Consider the following 18,904-nt stretch of genomic DNA (forward strand, 5'->3'; position numbering starts at 1 on the left):
GAATATTCCCACATGTCTAATTTGCGAGCAAAGCATGCTTCTGATGAACGAATATAACTTAACAAGCCATTATGAAACTATTGGCCAAGTCTCTTAATTATTATCTTCCCGTTCATAGCAGGCTTGTGAATTTGCAATACCTGGTATGTAACACTTATGGATATGCCATGAACAAGAAGATACAGAGGCAGTAAAAAAGCAAACACAAGAATTGGAGTTTTGTGAATTACACATATATTGACTTACATGAAATTAAAATTTACCACATGATCAATTCTAAATATGCTTATTGAGCACCAACTACATATAGTAGGTATTGCATATTGTGTTACAAGGACGGAAGGAAGTAAAACTAACTCATAGTTCTTACCATCTAAGAGCTTGCAGTTGAGAGTAGGAAGGGGTGAGGAAGAAAAGCATAGACAAGTAAGTTACTCTACTAGAAAGGCAAATTAAGATCATAGGACAAATAGAAACAAAGCCCTGTGAGAAGTGGGAAGAGGGAGCAAGACAGGCAGATCAGGATCAGGAACAGCTTCAGGGAGAAGGTAGCATGTGAGCTGGGTCTTCACAATTTCTGAAGGATGAGATAACAAGGAGGCAGTAAAACAGGTAATTGTAGGGAGTGTTGAGGAAACAGTAAGTCCTGCAGGGCGCCTGCAGAGCAGTGTACATGTGGTAAGAAGAGTGGAAGAGGAAGCTGGAGAAGTAGTTGGGATCACGTTACTGACAGACTTCACTGCCATGCTGAAGAGTCTGTCCTTAATAAGGTGGGTAAAGGGGAACTTCCCAGTGAAGCAGGTAACGTGCTTGTCACTGGAGCTAAAGCAAATAGGCTATTACATTACACGTAAAATTACAAATGACAGAAAACAAAACTATTTCTATCAGCTATCTGAATAGCAATACACGAATGATTTTCTCTACCCCAAGGTCTCTCCAATCTCTGCTCCAAATAGCAAGAGTTTCAAATTGGCAGCCATCAAGTCTGAAATGGCAGGCAGGCTCTGTGGGTCAAATCACTTACAAAAACCCAGCAAACCAAGCAAAAAAACATCAACAGAAGTTCTGAAACACTGATGAGCTCACATGAAAATCCAGATTCCTTACTTTTCTTGAAAAGCCAGAAGATCTGGCAACACAACACCCACATTCCTACATGGCCACAGTCTGCTATGGCTGAGCAGGTGCCACCTTCCATTTCATCAGACCTACCTTGTTCTCCAGTTTGCCAGTTATCGCCCTGTGGCTCATCTGTTACCTGTCCGACTCTGAATGTGTGACTATTGCCACACACAGAGGAGACATGCCCTCTATTCACTCTACAGATATATGAGCCATGCACTGAGCTACTACATACTGTAAAAAAAATAATCATTAGACATACCTAGTCAAGAAATAGGAACTGACTGTCAGAAATAACAGATCTGAGATTGGGATTTCAAGTCATGGTGGAAGAGATTATTTCAATTCTTCAGATATCATAGGAGAGGCATCCGTAATCTAGATCAATACTGTCAAAAACAAGAATGTGAGTATTTAGTAGAAAGTTCAAGCTTTTTAAGTAGAAGACTCAAAGTCAAGTCTTTCTCTACATAGTAAACCACTCAATCTACAAGCTCTTCATAGGATCACTGATGCAAGATCCAGTTACTGGCAAGCAGAGGGCTGTGCCCACAACTGCAAAAGCTCAGCCCCAGACAGGAGGATGCTCCTTGACTCTGGTCTAATGTGAGAGCGATGGAGCCCGAGAACTGAGGTCAGATCAGTTGTAGAGGTGTAGGTGCATAAATATCCTGGTACAGAGGCCAGCGGCCTCCGATCGTAACTCTCAGCCACATGTGGACCAGGGAACTATGAGTCTCTGGCCGCTCTGGCACTCTACGACACGCCATGCTTCTTTGCTTTGTCAGAATCCCGTCATGCAGAATTTACCAGGAAAGATCGCCTCTGTCATTTGATTGCTGTCATCTCCTTTGATAGTTCACCTGTACGCTGTGCTGGTTCTTAAGTACCTGTCACTATCTAAGCATGTCTATTTAAAGGATGCCATTGGTAGTGTTCCTTCATTGCTAGAAATTAGGCAAGTATAGGAAGTGGCAGAGGGATGAGATACAGGAGATTCACAATTTATAAAAGTAAAAGATAGCATGAATACCTATCATGAGAGACCTGGTAAATTAAATTATGGTGAAGACATAAAATAACACATTCTGCAGCTCTAAAAGAGAAAGGGATGGAATGTTACTGAGCAATAAAAAGGAACCATTGATACACATAACAACTTGAATGAATGTCAAGGGAATTACGCCATGTGAAAAAAGCCAAAAAGCCAATCCCATAAAGTTACATACTATATGATTTCATTTATATAACATTGTTTAAATTATAAAATTACAGAAACGGAGAACAGATTACCGGTTGCCAAGGATGGATACACAAACCTGCACAAGTGATAAAATTGTATAGAAATATATCCACACAATTTATGTTCCAAGCAATAGAATGGAAATATAGATGAAGCAATTTCTAAAATTGTTCAGTAAAACTCCTTACAAGAAGAAGGTACCTTTGGAAAATTAGAGAAAGGAAAGGGGGAGAGGGAAAATGAGAATGATAATGTTCTATGCATGATCTAAATGACCTCTTAAGACACACTGTTAAAAAGAAAAAACAAAGTAGTGTGTGTAGCACGCTACCATTTGGGTAAACCAAAACAAAAATGTTAATAACGCTCAGTGCTTTTCCTCAGAATTTTTTCTAAAGCACACAAAACAGGCAACACTGGTTGCCTCTATAGATCAGGTAGTGGGAGGCTGAGGGTTGGGATGGAAGCGAGACTTTTAATATATATACTTTTGAACCTTCTGAATTTTATACCATGTGAATGTATTACTTATTCATGAAATTACCATTTTCTTCCAGAATATGTGAAAATCAAGGCAAATCAAAGCTTCAGTGCCTTCACCTTTGTTCACACCTGTAGTCTGGCAACTGCCTTCTGTTGCTACTCATTCTCTCCTGGGTACTTATTAGTCGACCGTTGCACCTAGGCCTCTTACGCCTCCATACTGATTCTGAAGACCAGTTTCTAATCACCTGAAAATGCTTCTGAATTATTACCCACAAACTGCATTATTTCATAAGGCATAGCTCAGTCTATAGTAGCTGGCTATATAAGGTGACAATTATCGTCAAGCGAAAACTTTGAACTTCAAAAGCGCATGAAATTTGTCAAAAAGTAATGACGATGATGATGATAGCTACCAATCTTTGAGCTTTTACCATGTGTTTGGTACTGTGTCAAGCAGCTTACAAGCATTATCTCAATTTACTACTCATAGCAACCTGTAATAGTAGGTAAGTTTTGTTATTTTGCTTTATAGATGAGGAAAATGAAGTTCAGATATGTTAAATGATTTGCTTAAGGTCACATAGCTCCTAAGAGAGGAACGTGAACTTACATGAGGATCTGTCAATACTAAAAAGAAGGAATCATACTTCTATGGCTCAGTAAAATTCATCTGTTTTGGTAGCTCTAAACTCTAAACTCTACCTGAAACAGCTGTACGGTCTCTTTGCAGCTGACAATCTGTTTCTTTTACAGTCCTAGCAGTAAGCCAGGCTCTAGATACCTATTATTACCAAAATAACTGCAAATTGCATGGTGAGCAGGATAAAATACTTAACAAAAAGCTGAGGGGCCTCCAAAGTAAGAAAACCTAGGTGCAAATTTTTAGTCAGTCCAATTCAGAATTTCAGGCTAGGTCTTCAGATGAGACGGCACTTACTTTGGTTTGCCCAATCAACAATCAAGAGTTCTTTCACTAGGGAAATGAATCCACCCAGAACATTTAAGATTTTATCTTTATCAGTAAACCTCTGAATTAATCATTGATCTGTAAATCAAATTCAAATTTCTAGAAAAGTATGTGAATTAAATAAGGGTCAACAGATAGACTACTGTGTATTACTGACGGCTCCTGATCTCTGTAACGAGTCACAACATATTTTGACTCTGCCAACTTAACCCTAAATAAATGACTCCCAAACAGGAAAATTTCTGCATGTCATCTACCAAGTTATTTGCACAAGGAGTTTACAAGTAGAGTTGAATCATTAAAGTGAGAGGTTTTACATGAAGCTTAAAAGATTTGAAATGTTAAAGATATCAGAAACTTTCCCACAAATCACTCTATTTTCTTTTAAGACAAGAGACACCACGAAAGTTTTAAATAAACTTATTATGATTAAAACAAAAATTTTAGAACACGTACCAAGCAGCTTTCCGAGATAAGGAAAACAATGTTAATAAAATAACAGTAAAATGCTAGCAAAGAAATGGAACCCAAGTTCAGTCTTCTGTATTTCAAGGACATCTCTTAAGAAACTTTAGATATATATGCTATCAAAGCATTTTCTATCCACACCAAATTTCTCTAAGATGTCCTTGGCTTTCTAGTCTATTCTTCTTCTGGTGATAATGTAAATTCAAGAATTTCTTAACAGTCTCATTATCGGACTACCAAAGTTAAATATCAACTGACAGTCTCTATTTTGTTCCTTTTGGCGCCTAATCCTTGTTTTCGTTAATTTCCTTTCACTGAGGTTATTTGCTATGCCAGTTTCTTAAGGTAGGCAACATTCTATTTCATCCCCTAAGCCCATGTTAATCGGTATCTTCCAAAAATCGGTAGAGGCCATTCCTGACTCTGTAAACTCTTCCCCAGCCCCGCTTGACATCATACCACAGACACAAAGCCATGGTTGCAAGGCAAAAACATGACGGATTTTAAGCAATTCATAGGCTGATTATCACTTTGTATTTCACTGGCATTCTGAACACTACCAGTCAGAATATAAAAAGGTTATGAAGACTGAAGTAAAACCATCCTCTATAAGAACATATATGCCTCCACTTTCTTCTGAACTAGTGAACACACTCTGGAAATTTTGTTTTTGATAAGAATAGACAGTCAGTAGATTCAGTAACTAGTAAGTGAGTCTTTTACATACAAAATTCTATTGGCTATCTTGTGACGTACTTTCACTCAACACATCAAAGGTGGTTGAGAAAGATCGGTATGTAGAAATGAACTGCCGGCCAACAAGCAACCAAAGTAGCTTGTTAAATACTACAAACAGTGGAAGTTATTTGGCAAATTGTACATTCAATATTGACTTGTTAGTGAACTGAAAGCCTCTTATGTGTAAACATTTAGAATTTCAGGGAAGACAAAAGCATAGAAAGTAGTCAGGATTTCCCATTAAATTAATCTTCAGTTCCAGAATTTCAAGTTTTTGAACACAAAGTGGTACTATTCAAATGCTAATAAACATTATCTCTATATACACAGTATTTAATGTAGGTCATAAAACTACAAGGTTTTTGTCTGTAGCCTGAAAGTGAACATTTCAAAATATGCCAGCCTTTTGTGAACCAATTTACAACTTGCTGAGTTGGATTCCAAAGTACAAATGATGTCTGAAGAAAGAAGGCTCATCTCTGTCTTCTCATGCTAGAAAATAACATTTTTTTTCTTTGCAGAATGAAAAAGGGAAAAGAGCTCCTTTTCTGTTTTTAAATCGGAATGATATTTGGGCTTTAGCTCTGTATGTTTCTGGGTTCCACCTGGAACGATCCACAAGAAAGGAAATTCTTTGCAGAAGGCCATGCTTTCCAATAACGAGCAATCTGGCAAGAACCTGAAAACCTGAACGGCTTAAAGGCTGTCTGCCAGAGCGCTCTGCATCTCTATACTCCTTCTCTGCAACCTGGATTAAAAAATCAACAATTCAAGTTCAGTACTAAGGCAACGAGCTCCTTAGTTCCATGGAGTACATTAGCTCTGTCCATCACGGAGTCAAAGTGAGAGCAGGGGAAAATCAAAACGTAACAGCACAAAGGGAGAAAGTAAAAAAGGAAGGAAAGAAGAGAGGAACAGAGAGATCAAAAAAATAAAACAATAAAACATCATGTTACAGAATAGATGTGCTCCAGGGAACTGATGAGTATTTGCAATTGTCTCTACTAGTCTTCTTTAAGATACAAAGATAGAGAAGAAATCAGCAATAAAACAAAGATGAGTGTTTTGAACATCACTGAGACCTGTGTTACAACATGCGCTATGGAATCACTGAGCTATATAATGATCGATGAGAAAGAAGTTTCGGGATGTTCAGCTAGCATGAGATTACAACACACCGTATAAAAAAAACAATAAAAATGAAATTAAGAAAACAAGAGCAAGGGGCCCATGCTGTATAGCCCATGAATCTCATCGGCTTTATCATGATGTTTATTGTTTTTAATCCTAGTACAATCAACTACCAGTTACATACAGTAAAAAACAAGAACAGCCACAAAGCGATGATGATAGAGATAGTCCGTGACATTGTACAGTGGAGAAAATATTTTCTGTTGGAATCCTTCAGCAGATCCCCACCTGGCTTCAGCAGTTAAGCTATCACTCCCTCCCTCCCCAAAATAGTTTTTTAAAAAATTAATGTCTTGCTTGGGTACAGCAAGATTCTAATACCTCTTGGGGACACTGGAGAACTTCAAAAAACTAAAGCAGTAGAAACAAAACAAAAACTGAAACGTGGAAGCAAGGTGACACACAATGAAGCTCCATGAGGTCTTGGCTTCAGATCACCTCAAACCGAACCACCTGGAAAGAAAAGAAAAGGCTGTCACGCCAGGAAAGAACAGGCAGACAGTTCAGTAGACCTTAATATCTCATCACTCCACTCCTTCGCAAATCTACAGAATCCATCCTTTCCTCAAGTCTTGTATTTTTATAAGTGAGCCAGGTTTGTAGAAAATTGCTTCCTTTCCCAATATCCTGTATTATAAATACTGGCAACTAGCACACACTTATTCTTTTAGAACCAGAAAATAATATAGAAAACGAAGCATTTTTAACAAAGCATACTGCCTTCTTTATCTCAAACCCTTCAAAACAACCACACAGTAGGTTACTAATGTGACTATGGACCCTTACCTTAGAGGAACAATTGACTCCGTTCAAAAACTAAGTCATATATATTTGGTTCGATTGAGGGCTTTTTCAGCCAGGTGACCACTTTCATCTGTGATCTTCTCCCAATCAGTCTGTCCGACCACAAAACCTATGGCCCTTTTCCTATCTGCATCCTTCTTTTCCTCCAGGTCTGCCCATCTCACCTAAAAAGAACACAGCATTAGGCTGGGCTTTAGGAAAAATAAGTATGCATAGGGCCTCTTCCTTCTATGGATAGTTTTAAGAGGTAGGATAACTAATATGAAACCAGGAGTTGAAAAAATTAGAAATTAACTGGGAGAATTAGAGAAAGGCATATATCTTAAGTTACAGAAAGAAAACTCAAGTCTACCACCAAGCCTTCGCCATTCCAGCTCCCACAGCTCTCAGCTCAGTCCTGTCCTCTCCATGTCCTCTGTTACTCCTTTTTAGTTCACTGACCTCATTTTTTACCTGAAGTAAAGCACTAACCTCTACCTAGTCTTCCTATCTGCATTCTCACTTCGTCCAATCCATTCTGCCAGAATGCTCTCCTTAAAATACAGTAGTGACTCTCATCTGCTTTAAATCCTTCTCTTACCTACAGAATAAAATCCAAGCACACAGGGCCCTCTGAATCTGGCCCTGTCTACTCTCCTGCGGCATCTCTGGGCAGTGCCTACAGAATAACTTTCAGCTAGAAATGGCTTCTTAAATGTCAGTGTACCCTGCTAATCTACCTATAGGTACTCTTATTGAGATTTACACTTTTTTTTTTGTTTTTGCCATTTATCTTAAACCGTAAAGAAAAATGTTACAGTACAGCAAAATCTTGACTGAAAGGTTTGAGATACATATATTTCACCCATTGTCACTAAGAATATTTCTAAAATGAGTATTTCTAAAACAAAACAAGGGAAATGTTCACCTTCCAGTCATCACAGAAACACAAATTAAAAGTATACCTGATCTACCATTTTATACCCAACAAAGCAAGTGAAACTTTAAAAAAATAAATTATATTTTAAAACCTAACTATTCTGGTAAAATTCTAGTATGACCAACTCTACAGAATGACCTTTTCTTATGGTGGAAGTTAATCCCAGGAACCCACATGATATTTGTAAAACGCTGAGTTATAGAAATCCAGAGCACCCAGGAAAAGAAAGGGTAATGAATTCCGCATTCCTTGCCACCTGTAGCATCTCCTGGTGCTCTGATGTTGATTTCGGTGAGTGGTTTGAGAGTTAAAACTATGTGAAATGAGGGTGTGTGGCAGGGAGGAGAGTTAGAGTGGAGCCACTTTAAAGAACTAGGATGTGCTCAGCTCAGTTCTCTTTGCCCACCCATTTTACAGAGTAAATTACATGGGATCACACATTCCTTATTGAAGAGGATGACAGTTGAGGGGAAAAAAAAAAAAAAAACTAGGGCAAAATATTTCTCATTTGAGATTATTTGTCGTTATCAGAACTACCCCAAAATATTATTCCCAAGGAAGAGAACTTTTGTTGTCCCAACCTTAAAACTGGAATGAGAGGTATCAATAAAAGTCGTCCCTGGGTGGAGCTGGGCACGTAAAGGTCGCTAATCAGATCTCCCTTCCCCATCTCCACCAGCTACACAGACAAAGGTGGGATAGGGACTGTCAAGTATTTGAAAGAGCTTTGAAACCTGGAGTTCTCTGATGGTATCCACTGTAATGAAGTTTTACTGGCTTTTTTATTTTCTTATAATAAGTGTTCTTTTGCTAGTAAAGTACTGAGGAAATTTATAAAAAAGCAATGGTGCATAAAGATAATGATACACAACCTCATTCTTAATTAAAGAAATGTAAAATGAGATATCTTTTTTTCACCTCTCAGATTGTCAAAAGCTTTTGATAACAGCACTGTGGGGGAAGTGTGGAAAAATAGGCATTTACTTACATGTGGGTGTATAAATAGATGTAACCTTTCTGGAAAGCAATCTCACAATATCTGTCAGGAATGATAAATCATATTCTATGAGCTTGCAGCTTTAGTGCTAAAACTCCACCCCAGGGATTATAGATCTCTTTCAAAATGATGCCAAGACGTACACCATGATTTTCACCATAGTATTTATATTAGTAATAAAACGGAAACAGCATAATTATCCACCAATAAGGGACTGGATACATAACTGATTGTACAACCAAACAACGGCACACTAGGAAGCCACTTAAGTAGGTCTGTATATACTTATAAAGATCAAGACAGATTAGCTGAAAAAGCTTATGCAGATCGTATATAATACGATCCCTTTTGTTTTGTTAAGTTTGTTTTAAAGGATATACACAAATACCATTTTTGCTGAATTTGACATCTATGTGGAAGACCTATCCAATGTTATTTCTCTGCTTCCTTTCATAGCAAAACTTCTTCAAAAAGTTGTCTATATGTGAAGCCTGTATTTATTCATTTCCTATTCCTTCCTCAGTCTGCTCCAAACTGGCATCTGTCCTTCAACTCTCTAAGAAAACTTGACTGATTGATCAATCAGCAATGATCGCCATGTGGCCGAATTCAATGGTTATTTCTCTGCTTCCAATTTACTTGTTTACTCTGTATCATTTAAGACTATTCTTTACTTCTTGAAACATTTACCTATGTAAACTTCTAAATTTTGGAGTCCTGAGTCCTATTACCATTTCTCACTTAATTGGTTCCTCACTGAACTTCTAATTTTTCACTCTCAAACTTATGGCTCCCTCCGTCTTCTCTAACTCAGTAAATGGCACCAAATACATGGAACATTTACATTCACTCCTGGACCCTCCACATCTAATCCATTAAGAAGTCCCACAGATTCTCTTTAACACTCTACTCTGTACCTGGCTCTTTTGCCCCCTGACAATATGGCACAAGTGGCCACTCCAAACTCCTTTAAGGTTGACAACATGCTAGCCATGTGAGGTTCAGTTCTCCATTTTTAAGTTATCTGTATATTTTGATCACACAATTTGTGAGGTCTGACTCATTTTTCTGATACGTAGTATGATATAGTATAAACTTCAATCACTCTAAAAAGAACATTCATATGCTTATCTGTCTATAACTTTTTTTTTAATTGAAATTTATTGGGGTGACAATTGTTAGTAAAGTTACAATTCTGTAATACATTATCTACCTCCCATTGTGTGTTCACCACCCAGAGTCAGTTCTCTTCCCATCACCATATATTATGTCTATAACCTTTCTAAAACCAGATGCCTGAACGGGCCCTCCATCCATTGGCAGTTATTGACAAAGTCTCTTACCCTCTTCTTCCCAGGCTCAGAAGCGCGAGTATCATAATCATCAGGGAGCTGAAGATAATCCTCCATTCTGCTGGCAATTGCCTCCCAGTCACGTTTCCTTTTAGTACCAGTTCTCAAGCCATCCAACTTGTCTGAGGGACAAACACAGAGCCGCAGCATTAAGGAAGAGTGTGAGTTTGCACACGACACACAAACAAGGGAAAGAAGGCTGGAACACGGTCAGAGGGCACATCCACAGTTTTGAGAGCAGCATCACTTGCAGATCCAAACTCTCTTCTCAGCTGAGATAATATCAAGTTCTGTACGATTTCCAGTGTTTATTTGGTGTTCATATTGGCAGCCACTACGTTACGATGCTGGTTTAAGTAACAAACACGGGCAGAGCAAGAAAAGGCACTTGTCTCCTGGTCTCCTTGTCCTCCACCCCCCAAACCACACATCAGCTCTCATGGTCTGAAGGAAAACGCAGAGTTGGGTTTTTCTAAAAACAGTTTCTTCCATTCTTTTTCTGTAACACAATATTAATAGCACCCATCTGATGTGCAATCATGTGTGACACGCAAGGTGTCATATAAAAAGCTGGTAGTACCAAGAACTTAATGAGCCAAGTTAATGTTTTAAAAGGTTTTTAGATGAACAGTTTCTTGGGATTTTGACCTCTGTGAGAAGATTCACCATGAGTTAATGTTTATGAGTAAGTTGACTGCACAAATCACTTTCTTTGGTTATACTATGAAGTGATGTAGACCTTCTAGGCTCAGGGCTAGTCAGCCAAAGTGACCAGGTCTGAATTTTCTTTTTGAATCTTCAATCTGAGGGACTAGGCTTTCCGAGAGCCTAAAACTGTAATCAACTAAATGAACAGGGATTGTCGGTTCAGAAATTATGAGATACAAGTTTAGGTGTCTTTAAGAAGAACACGCGATAAAAATGGGTCTTTTTTATTGATTGTTAATACTGATTTGAACACGTCAAATGTTATGAGTTACAGATATTTTTAGTTACATTGAAGCACTAAACTTTTGAACCATCTGTAGCTATATAAACACACTATTAAGCAGGTCAACAAAGGAAAACCTAAAAACTTCAGAAACAATTAACTACACTTCATTGAACTCCATAAAGGGTGCAGAGTATATATAATAGAAATCTTTGAGGCACCAAGTGGGAGAGAACTTGATATGAAAGTACAATGGAAGCAGAACTTGATACAAAAAGTACAACGGAGAGAGGGTGAATTTGTTTTAAATGTAAAAGTTGCACACACAACTAACTGTACCATACCATACAGGCTACAAAAACCGGTAAGATTTTGCATAATTAGCAAAGCTTTTATTTCCTAAAACCCTCCCCCACACTACAGTACTTTACAAAACTCAAGAGGTTTTTATCGTATCACTTTGGAAAAATTTTGACATGGATGCGTTCAACAGAAACAGTCTCCTAATCTCCTCTGTAAATCACATGCTATACCAAATGGTTCTATCTACATGCGTATGGCAGGCCATATTATAAAGGATCTCAAAGAAGTTAACCCTTTGATTATACGGGGGCACAGGATATGGCAGTAGAAATGGAGTCCCACAAACGATAAAACTGTTCTCAGCTCAACAGTGAACAGTATTATCGAAGAGTAGGAAGCTCCAATGCACTTATTAAATAAGCTTTAAAAGATTTCCCAACTAACAAGATCAACTTTGACATTAACATACTTCAAAGGAAAATGTCATATTTCAATTCCAAGAATAGAGCATGGCCAGGTAACAATGCAGAAGGGCAGTGTGGAAAATGCAGTAACTTTTCCTCAGACACGGGGTATATGACAAGAGTTACAGACCAGGAGGCCCATATTTGCAACACGGAAATTTAGAAGAGCATGTATTCCTAGTCTGAACACCCTTGTTTGTAACGTATAATTTGACATTTTATTGTGCACAACATGTTTAGTTTTCCTTTTTGGGGCTGAAGAAAGGTTCATACCTCTTCCACATGGCATGCTGGAAACCCAAACACACAGATGTATGGCGTAAGGTGAAGGAAGAGGAGTCTGGGGTGTTAGTTACAGAAGACAACTGGTGTCCAACACACTCATACTAATGATTTTCAGAGGCTTAAGTCTCAAAATATGAAATTTTAAGATGAAGATGAAGGTTTAAATACCCAATTTGGCCGGTCCCAGAATTTTGCCATATTTTCAAAACGGTATATATTACTAAAGCATTGTAGAAACACTTTTTTAGATACATTAATGTATTTTATAAACATAAATGGTATTTCTGAAAATGTGTCCATCGTGAACATACAGGGTATGTGCCTATACAAATAATAACTGTGCTCCAACTGGGAAGAGATGAAACTCCCTGAGATGTAGAAGGTCAATACACAATAATTCATAAGCAGAGACAAATGGCTGAGATGAGAAAAGCAAAAGGACTTGATATGGAGAAACCTAAATCATGTGATTGGATTTAAGCAGCTTCAATGCTGAATCCCAGTATCTGATGTGGCATATAACACCCACCCTCACATTAGGGTGCTTGGGTCCCAGCTGGGAAGGAGTCAGTCAGGTGCGACTGAAGGGGGGCCACACAGTCTTCAACAACTCCATGACACCCATGCCAGATGTAGCTCAGGCCAGTTCTGAAAATTACAGCACTTCTACTTTAACACTCAAACATAGGCTGAATGAACTGTATATTGTACTTAACAAAATGAACACAGATCAAGAATCTGCAATGAGATTTAACCCACTCTTTGAAAGATTATAGGTAAGTGAGTATTTTCTCATTGGCAGACTCATTTGTGAATCAAAATTCCTCTGTTACCAACTCAGCTCTTCTGGCGCAATGTGTGGCATTGCTAAAGCTTACTATGTTTCCATCCAGCACGATCATGTTAGCAAAAGTAACTTAAGAATGTCAGTAAAGTACTCAGAAAAATAAATTGGACCTGGTAATCAAATCTACTGAATTTGTTATGATAAGGAAGGCAACATAAATAGGCTAATACTCAGATGATGATCCTATTTTTATGAACCAACCTCAAAGAAGCAAGTACTTTCAAGAATGCTCACATTCAATTTGCCTTTCTCCAGAGGAGGATTAGCTCTCACGAATACAGTGGTGCCAGATGCAAGTCATTATACGAAACATCAGTGTCACTCTTATTAAAAATAAATAAAAACCCAACTGCAAACACGTTAGAATTTATTTTCTAGATTCATTGTTAGATCTTCAGTGCCTTTCACTGAAATGGTTTACTTAACAAATCCATTTCTGGAATTCATTGTGTAACATTCTGTTTTTAAAATGGACTGAATTTGTATAAAATGCATTTCCTGAGAAGCAAATGGTAGATAGGCCAGATTTTTTTTTTTCCAGAAATCAATACCAAGATTAACGGCATATTTTCTTGAGTAATCACAACTAAATTCCATTTTCCTTTCCCTTGAAAAATTAGGAAGGAAAACAGAAAATAGATTGGCTCAAGTTTAAAAAAGCATTACCCTAGATCATATATTACATAAGTCCTCTGGTTATATGTGTAGCTACATTATTTATCACTTTTGCAATCCCTTTGTCTCTTTATGATCTCTCTTTGCCCCAAAAGATAATCACTATTTAGAGAACCAGAAAAGAGGGACATGATCTTTCAGGTTATCCTAAAAGTACAGAACTTCAAACATTCTTAATCTAATGTCAAAATAAGCAGATGTAAAGCATTATCATTAAAAGTGAGTTGATATTATTTTACTATATATTTAATTGCACTGAAACACTTATAAATGCTTTAAAAGTTTAGGAGATAGTTGGTCATTAAGATTTCCCAAAGAGGGAAGACTAGTAGAAAAATATGTCAGTAACCATATATAATTTTTCCAGGAGACACACTAGAAAAACATTCTAGACTTTACAACAAAGCACCTATCCCAATAATATAATAATACTACAGTTTACGGAACTATCTTTTAACATAGGACCTGGTCAGTATCAATTACCAACGTGATCAATTGGGCAAAATAAAGGCATAGCCTATGTGACTATGTATAAAATGCATATCTCGGACATCAGGAACACAAATAATGGGTCCCGAACAGTAAAGCAGCTAAGTGACTGAAATCTGTTCTCTGAATTTAAGATATTTAGATGGATACTTCAGTTCTGGAATAACTGCATGATATCAGGAAGAGAAACGCAGGGACCAACAGCCACATTTCATATATATATGTAAGGTCAATCTTCTCAAAAAGTCCTTGTCACATTTTCTTAAGTTATTTATTAATATACCTAAATCCACATGTTAAATGGTTTTAAGTGAGGTAAAAACAAAAAAACTGAAAAAATGTTTTGCAGTATTACCATGAAATATTGGGGAAAAAATCCATTGGACATGTATGATTTTCTGCTTGACAGATAACCTCATAGTAAGCAACTCCAATTTTTGATTTAGATAATCACTTTAACCAGTTTACCTTGTAATCTGGCACTAAAGACAAGTTGAAGGAAAATATAAATGGAATCTTATAAGCAGGCTCCTCAGAAACCTGAATTATGTATCTACCACCCTGTACCCAGAAACTCTTAATTTATTTTACAAGGAAAATAACTGCCTTTTAATTGAATTTTAAGCTTCAATATTTATTATTAGTAGTACTATTACTACCCAAAGTATTCATAATCCGGTTCAACTTTGGACTGCAGTTAAATATTCTTTTAGAAAAGCAGAAATCTCATTGGCACCGACATTTCTAATATAAAAGAAAGGATTTTAGAAGTGACGGTATTTTATTACTAAATTTACCACATATTTCTGCTTACTCTAAAAACTTTAAGTGGTATTGAAGGTAGTTCTTTTAAAATACCCTTCTTTCACTTTGTCACAAGATATGACTAGTTAACTTGAAAGCTGACAAAATAGACCAAGGATGTAAGGTAGGCCAAAAATCTTAATTTAAGCAGAAATTTTGGGAAATTTGTTCTTACAGCAGAAAGATCTATGACCATTACCATCAGGTATCACATATAAAAACAGGAAAAAGGAAATACCCACCTAGCTTTGCCTCAGATGTGTCCATCTCCCATTTGCTTTTCGGAATGTAACCCTAAATCGTACACAGAAAGAAGCTCGAAGGGTTAGAAAGAGACACATACATGCATATCACTTTTGAACTGGAAAAGCATTAAAACTGGGAATGGATTCAGTTTCCACTCACTAGTTATAAATATATCCCTAGGGAAAACAAAGTCTCATTATGTTTGAAGAAACTGAATTATCAAATTCACCAAACTTCACAGCCCAGATTTCAGAGTAGTCACTTCAGAATAGTATGAAGGCGCTTGGAGGCAGCTACAGTTCAAGACACACAATTGTAGTCTGAACAACAGCTGTATAGCAAATATGGTAAGACTGTATGGTAGTTACTGTGCTAACGTTAATATCATTCAGAGTAGCAGAGGATTTATAACACTAGCTAGATTCTTTTCTAATTCAACTGCTATTCTCAAGTGATAGTAGCCATGAGGTCCAAAGAGTATTTTTCAAGACAGTTACTTTATAGTCTAACGTAATTGTAAATACTCAAAAGAAAGGAGAAAGCTTGGTATCACTGAACAAGTCTGAAGTTCAACTTCATTTTAAAGTGACTCAATCCATTTACTAGTTAGATCTTACAAAGGCTAATTTTACTGAATCTATTTCAGAGCATTTCTTTTTCATTAGTTGGAAACTGTTTATTATTTCTGATGTCTTTTAAAATTATATTTTCCTATTACATGAAAAACCAGACATTGCCACAGGCAATTTGCATCTTATTTAATAAAATAACTGGGTAATTCATTTCAAATGAAGTCCCAAAAGATTTTCAAATTTCCCAATGTACCTATTTAACTATGTAGTAATCCTTTCAGTTTATTCACTTGGCAAGTGTATGCTTTTTCCATGTAACTTACTATGATTCCCCTTTTCTTTTATTTGGACTCTATTAGACCCTAACATACAGAACTTTAATACTAGGATTTATTATGTAGAACAGATTCATCACAAGTGTCAGCATCTCCTTTTAAGAATCAATGTGTCTCTACTATTGGCAATGTTCGAGGTCATAGAACAGACCGACACACAGGTAAGTTGGAAAGTATGTTGAACATTTCACGACAATAGATTCTGTACAAGAGTTTAGTAGAGCATTATCATTCTTCCAGGAAACCTACAGGTCTTATACATTTCTAGTATTTCAGCCAGACTAATAATTCAATTTCAACTCATTAGGTAGTATTTCAGGTTACAAATTATACCATCTTTTTCAAATACACTTTGAGAACAAACCAAGACAAAGCTATGCTGAAGTGATGGTGCTAAAAGTTAAGTATTGATGAAATTTGTACAAGTTATACTTCAAAAATCATCTGAAAACCTTAAGCATCACTAGAATAATTATAAATTTTGAGTCATATCTACCAGGTTCACTGAAGCACCAATGAAGGCAAACTATCAAACCAATGTTTCCCCCAAAAAGAGTCCCTTAACCGAGAAAAGTTTGGCTTTCACCCAGCTGTAGTAATCAGTACAGAGTAGAAAATGCAAAGTTTATTGAGAATTGCATTAAGTGGTCTGAATGACATGAGACTTGCTCTTAACCCTCTGGTTAAAATTCTCCAAGAATCTTTTACTCTTGGAGTAGAACCCAATAGTAGAAGATCTGGATTCTGCATTTTTGACTGGGTTAAGAGCAGTTTTATAACAAAGATAAGCGAAACGAGCATATTAATTTCCCCCTGCTGGAACTACCCTGTTCTTACTTAAAACTACATCATCTTCTCGCTGCTTAAAATGGAAAGCCACTTGGAAATAAAAGATATAGTCCAGCAGGGTAGAGTTCTAAGGCTTCCTTGCCATGTTTCTGATATAAAAATAGTATTACAGTGTGTTTTATTTTTTAAAATAATAGTGCACTCAATTGAAAGTTCTAAGTTTTGACCTATACCTAAGTAAGTCATATTATGAACCAAATCCTGAACTGAAATATCCACAAAAGGAAGACAGAGCTTCAGAAAGCTAACATTATATATATATATATATATATATATATATATGTGTGTATATATATGTGTGTGTGTGTGTGTGTGTATATATACACACACACATATATATAGACTTCTCACATGATCACTTTCCAGAACACACGCTGCAAGCAGCTAAAGAGGTCATTAGCTATGTTCCAGAACAGCGTGGACCTTTAAGTGAATTTCCTGCTTACATTTTAGGTCATAGATGTCAAAATACAACTTCATTAAGAAAAATACTTTGTTCAAAGAAAAAAAAAACATACTGAGACTCAAATGACATTAACTTTAAAGCTTATTTTTTAATCCACATAAGAAATCTAGGAATGTAGAGGTTGACACCATCTCTATATAAACACACAGTTGCTATCCATAGTCCTCTTTCATACATGGGTTTAATGGGACCACTTCTTAAAGACTGTATTCTCTAGGGGAGTAGGAATCAGGGTTCTCACTTTGCACATTTTCAGAAGAATATGAGAAGCAGCTTTAGCAAAGGCTGAAACATTAAACAAACCGAATAATATTCTGAATTAAAAAAGCGACAGTATTTCATGGCATTGCTAATCTCTGTACCTCATTTGGCAAACACTGAAAAGTAATGTAATTCTATAGGTCGCATATTCATGAATGACAGGGTAAGGCAAACATCTCTAGGAGGTGTGATCAAAAGCATTTACAGGTACACGGGAACTTGGAACTCACACTACGCAAGCCTCTAATCAGCCTAGGCAGAATGCATTGCCTACACATCAAATTATTTTCCTAAAATGCAGAAGAACAAATCCAGCAGTCTGTGGCAACCCTCTGCCTCCTCATTAAATAAGTTCTTCTGCCTCAGTCGACAGAAATTTTGAGATCTTGTAGCAGAGACAATTATGCATATGTTGGGTAGGCTATACCACACATCTGCTGGAATATAAGAACACCCTTTCAAATGTAATTGATTTTCTTAAAAAGTATACTTCCCTAAAGCCACCCACAAATAGATGAGTGAGTACAAGGTTAAGATTCTTAGCATTATTAAAATTTTCATGTAACAACGCAGTAGAGGGTTCTTTTGGTCAGGGGAAAAATAAAAAGTATCCAAAAGTCTCCTTGAAGATGATTATGGAAACTTTGACCATTAAGGTATATAGTGACAGAATAATCTGACCATAGATCTGAATTTAAACCCCTAAGAATTTTAATAAAGAGACATTTTGTTCAAAGTGGTTGGTCTGTCTCCTACCAGTTCGTTTTCCTCTTCCTCTGCATCTTTCTTTTCTTCCTTCTGTTCTTCGATATTTGCATCAAAATCTTCCATCTCTACCTACACCACCCCAATAATCATAATAATAATAAAAAAAGATTGAGTTAACATTTAGGAAAATGTTGAATCCCTCATTGAGATATGAAATGAGCACAGTTGCCCAGAGCAAGACAGCACTGTTACATACTAAGTAATTTTTAACAACCTAAACTTTGAAACAGAAATGATAAAAGGCAGAATGATATTTCTGTCTTTCATTTTCCTGGGATATCTATGTTTACAATTTCCTATGAAGTTAAGTATAATGATC

At 36.7% G+C, this 18,904-nt stretch overlaps 1 protein-coding gene across 4 annotated transcripts in view; it reads right to left on the reverse strand.

Moving 5' to 3' along the window:
• Nucleotides 1–6,258: 6,258 nt before the first annotated feature.
• YLPM1 (YLP motif containing 1) overlaps nt 6,259–18,904 on the reverse strand; it is a 59,652-nt gene continuing 47,006 nt past the window's right edge. For 2 of the 4 annotated variants that reach the window (XM_033107718.1, XM_033107715.1), the window contains 5 exons: nt 18,574–18,654; nt 15,331–15,382; nt 10,282–10,412; nt 7,005–7,186; nt 6,259–6,671 (listed from right to left, as the gene is read on the reverse strand). In XM_033107718.1, coding sequence (XP_032963609.1) covers nt 7,040–7,186; nt 10,282–10,412; nt 15,331–15,382; nt 18,574–18,654 — 411 coding nt within the window. In that variant the 3' untranslated portion in view covers nt 6,259–6,671; nt 7,005–7,039. The remainder of the gene's footprint in view (nt 6,672–7,004; nt 7,187–10,281; nt 10,413–15,330; nt 15,383–18,573; nt 18,655–18,904) is intronic. The other 2 variants (XM_033107716.1, XR_004423173.1) reach the window with 2 other exon arrangements.

The sequence above is a fragment of the Rhinolophus ferrumequinum genome, chromosome 6 (assembly GCF_004115265.2).
Source record: "Rhinolophus ferrumequinum isolate MPI-CBG mRhiFer1 chromosome 6, mRhiFer1_v1.p, whole genome shotgun sequence".
In the NCBI taxonomy this organism is placed as follows: Eukaryota; Metazoa; Chordata; class Mammalia; order Chiroptera; family Rhinolophidae; genus Rhinolophus; species Rhinolophus ferrumequinum.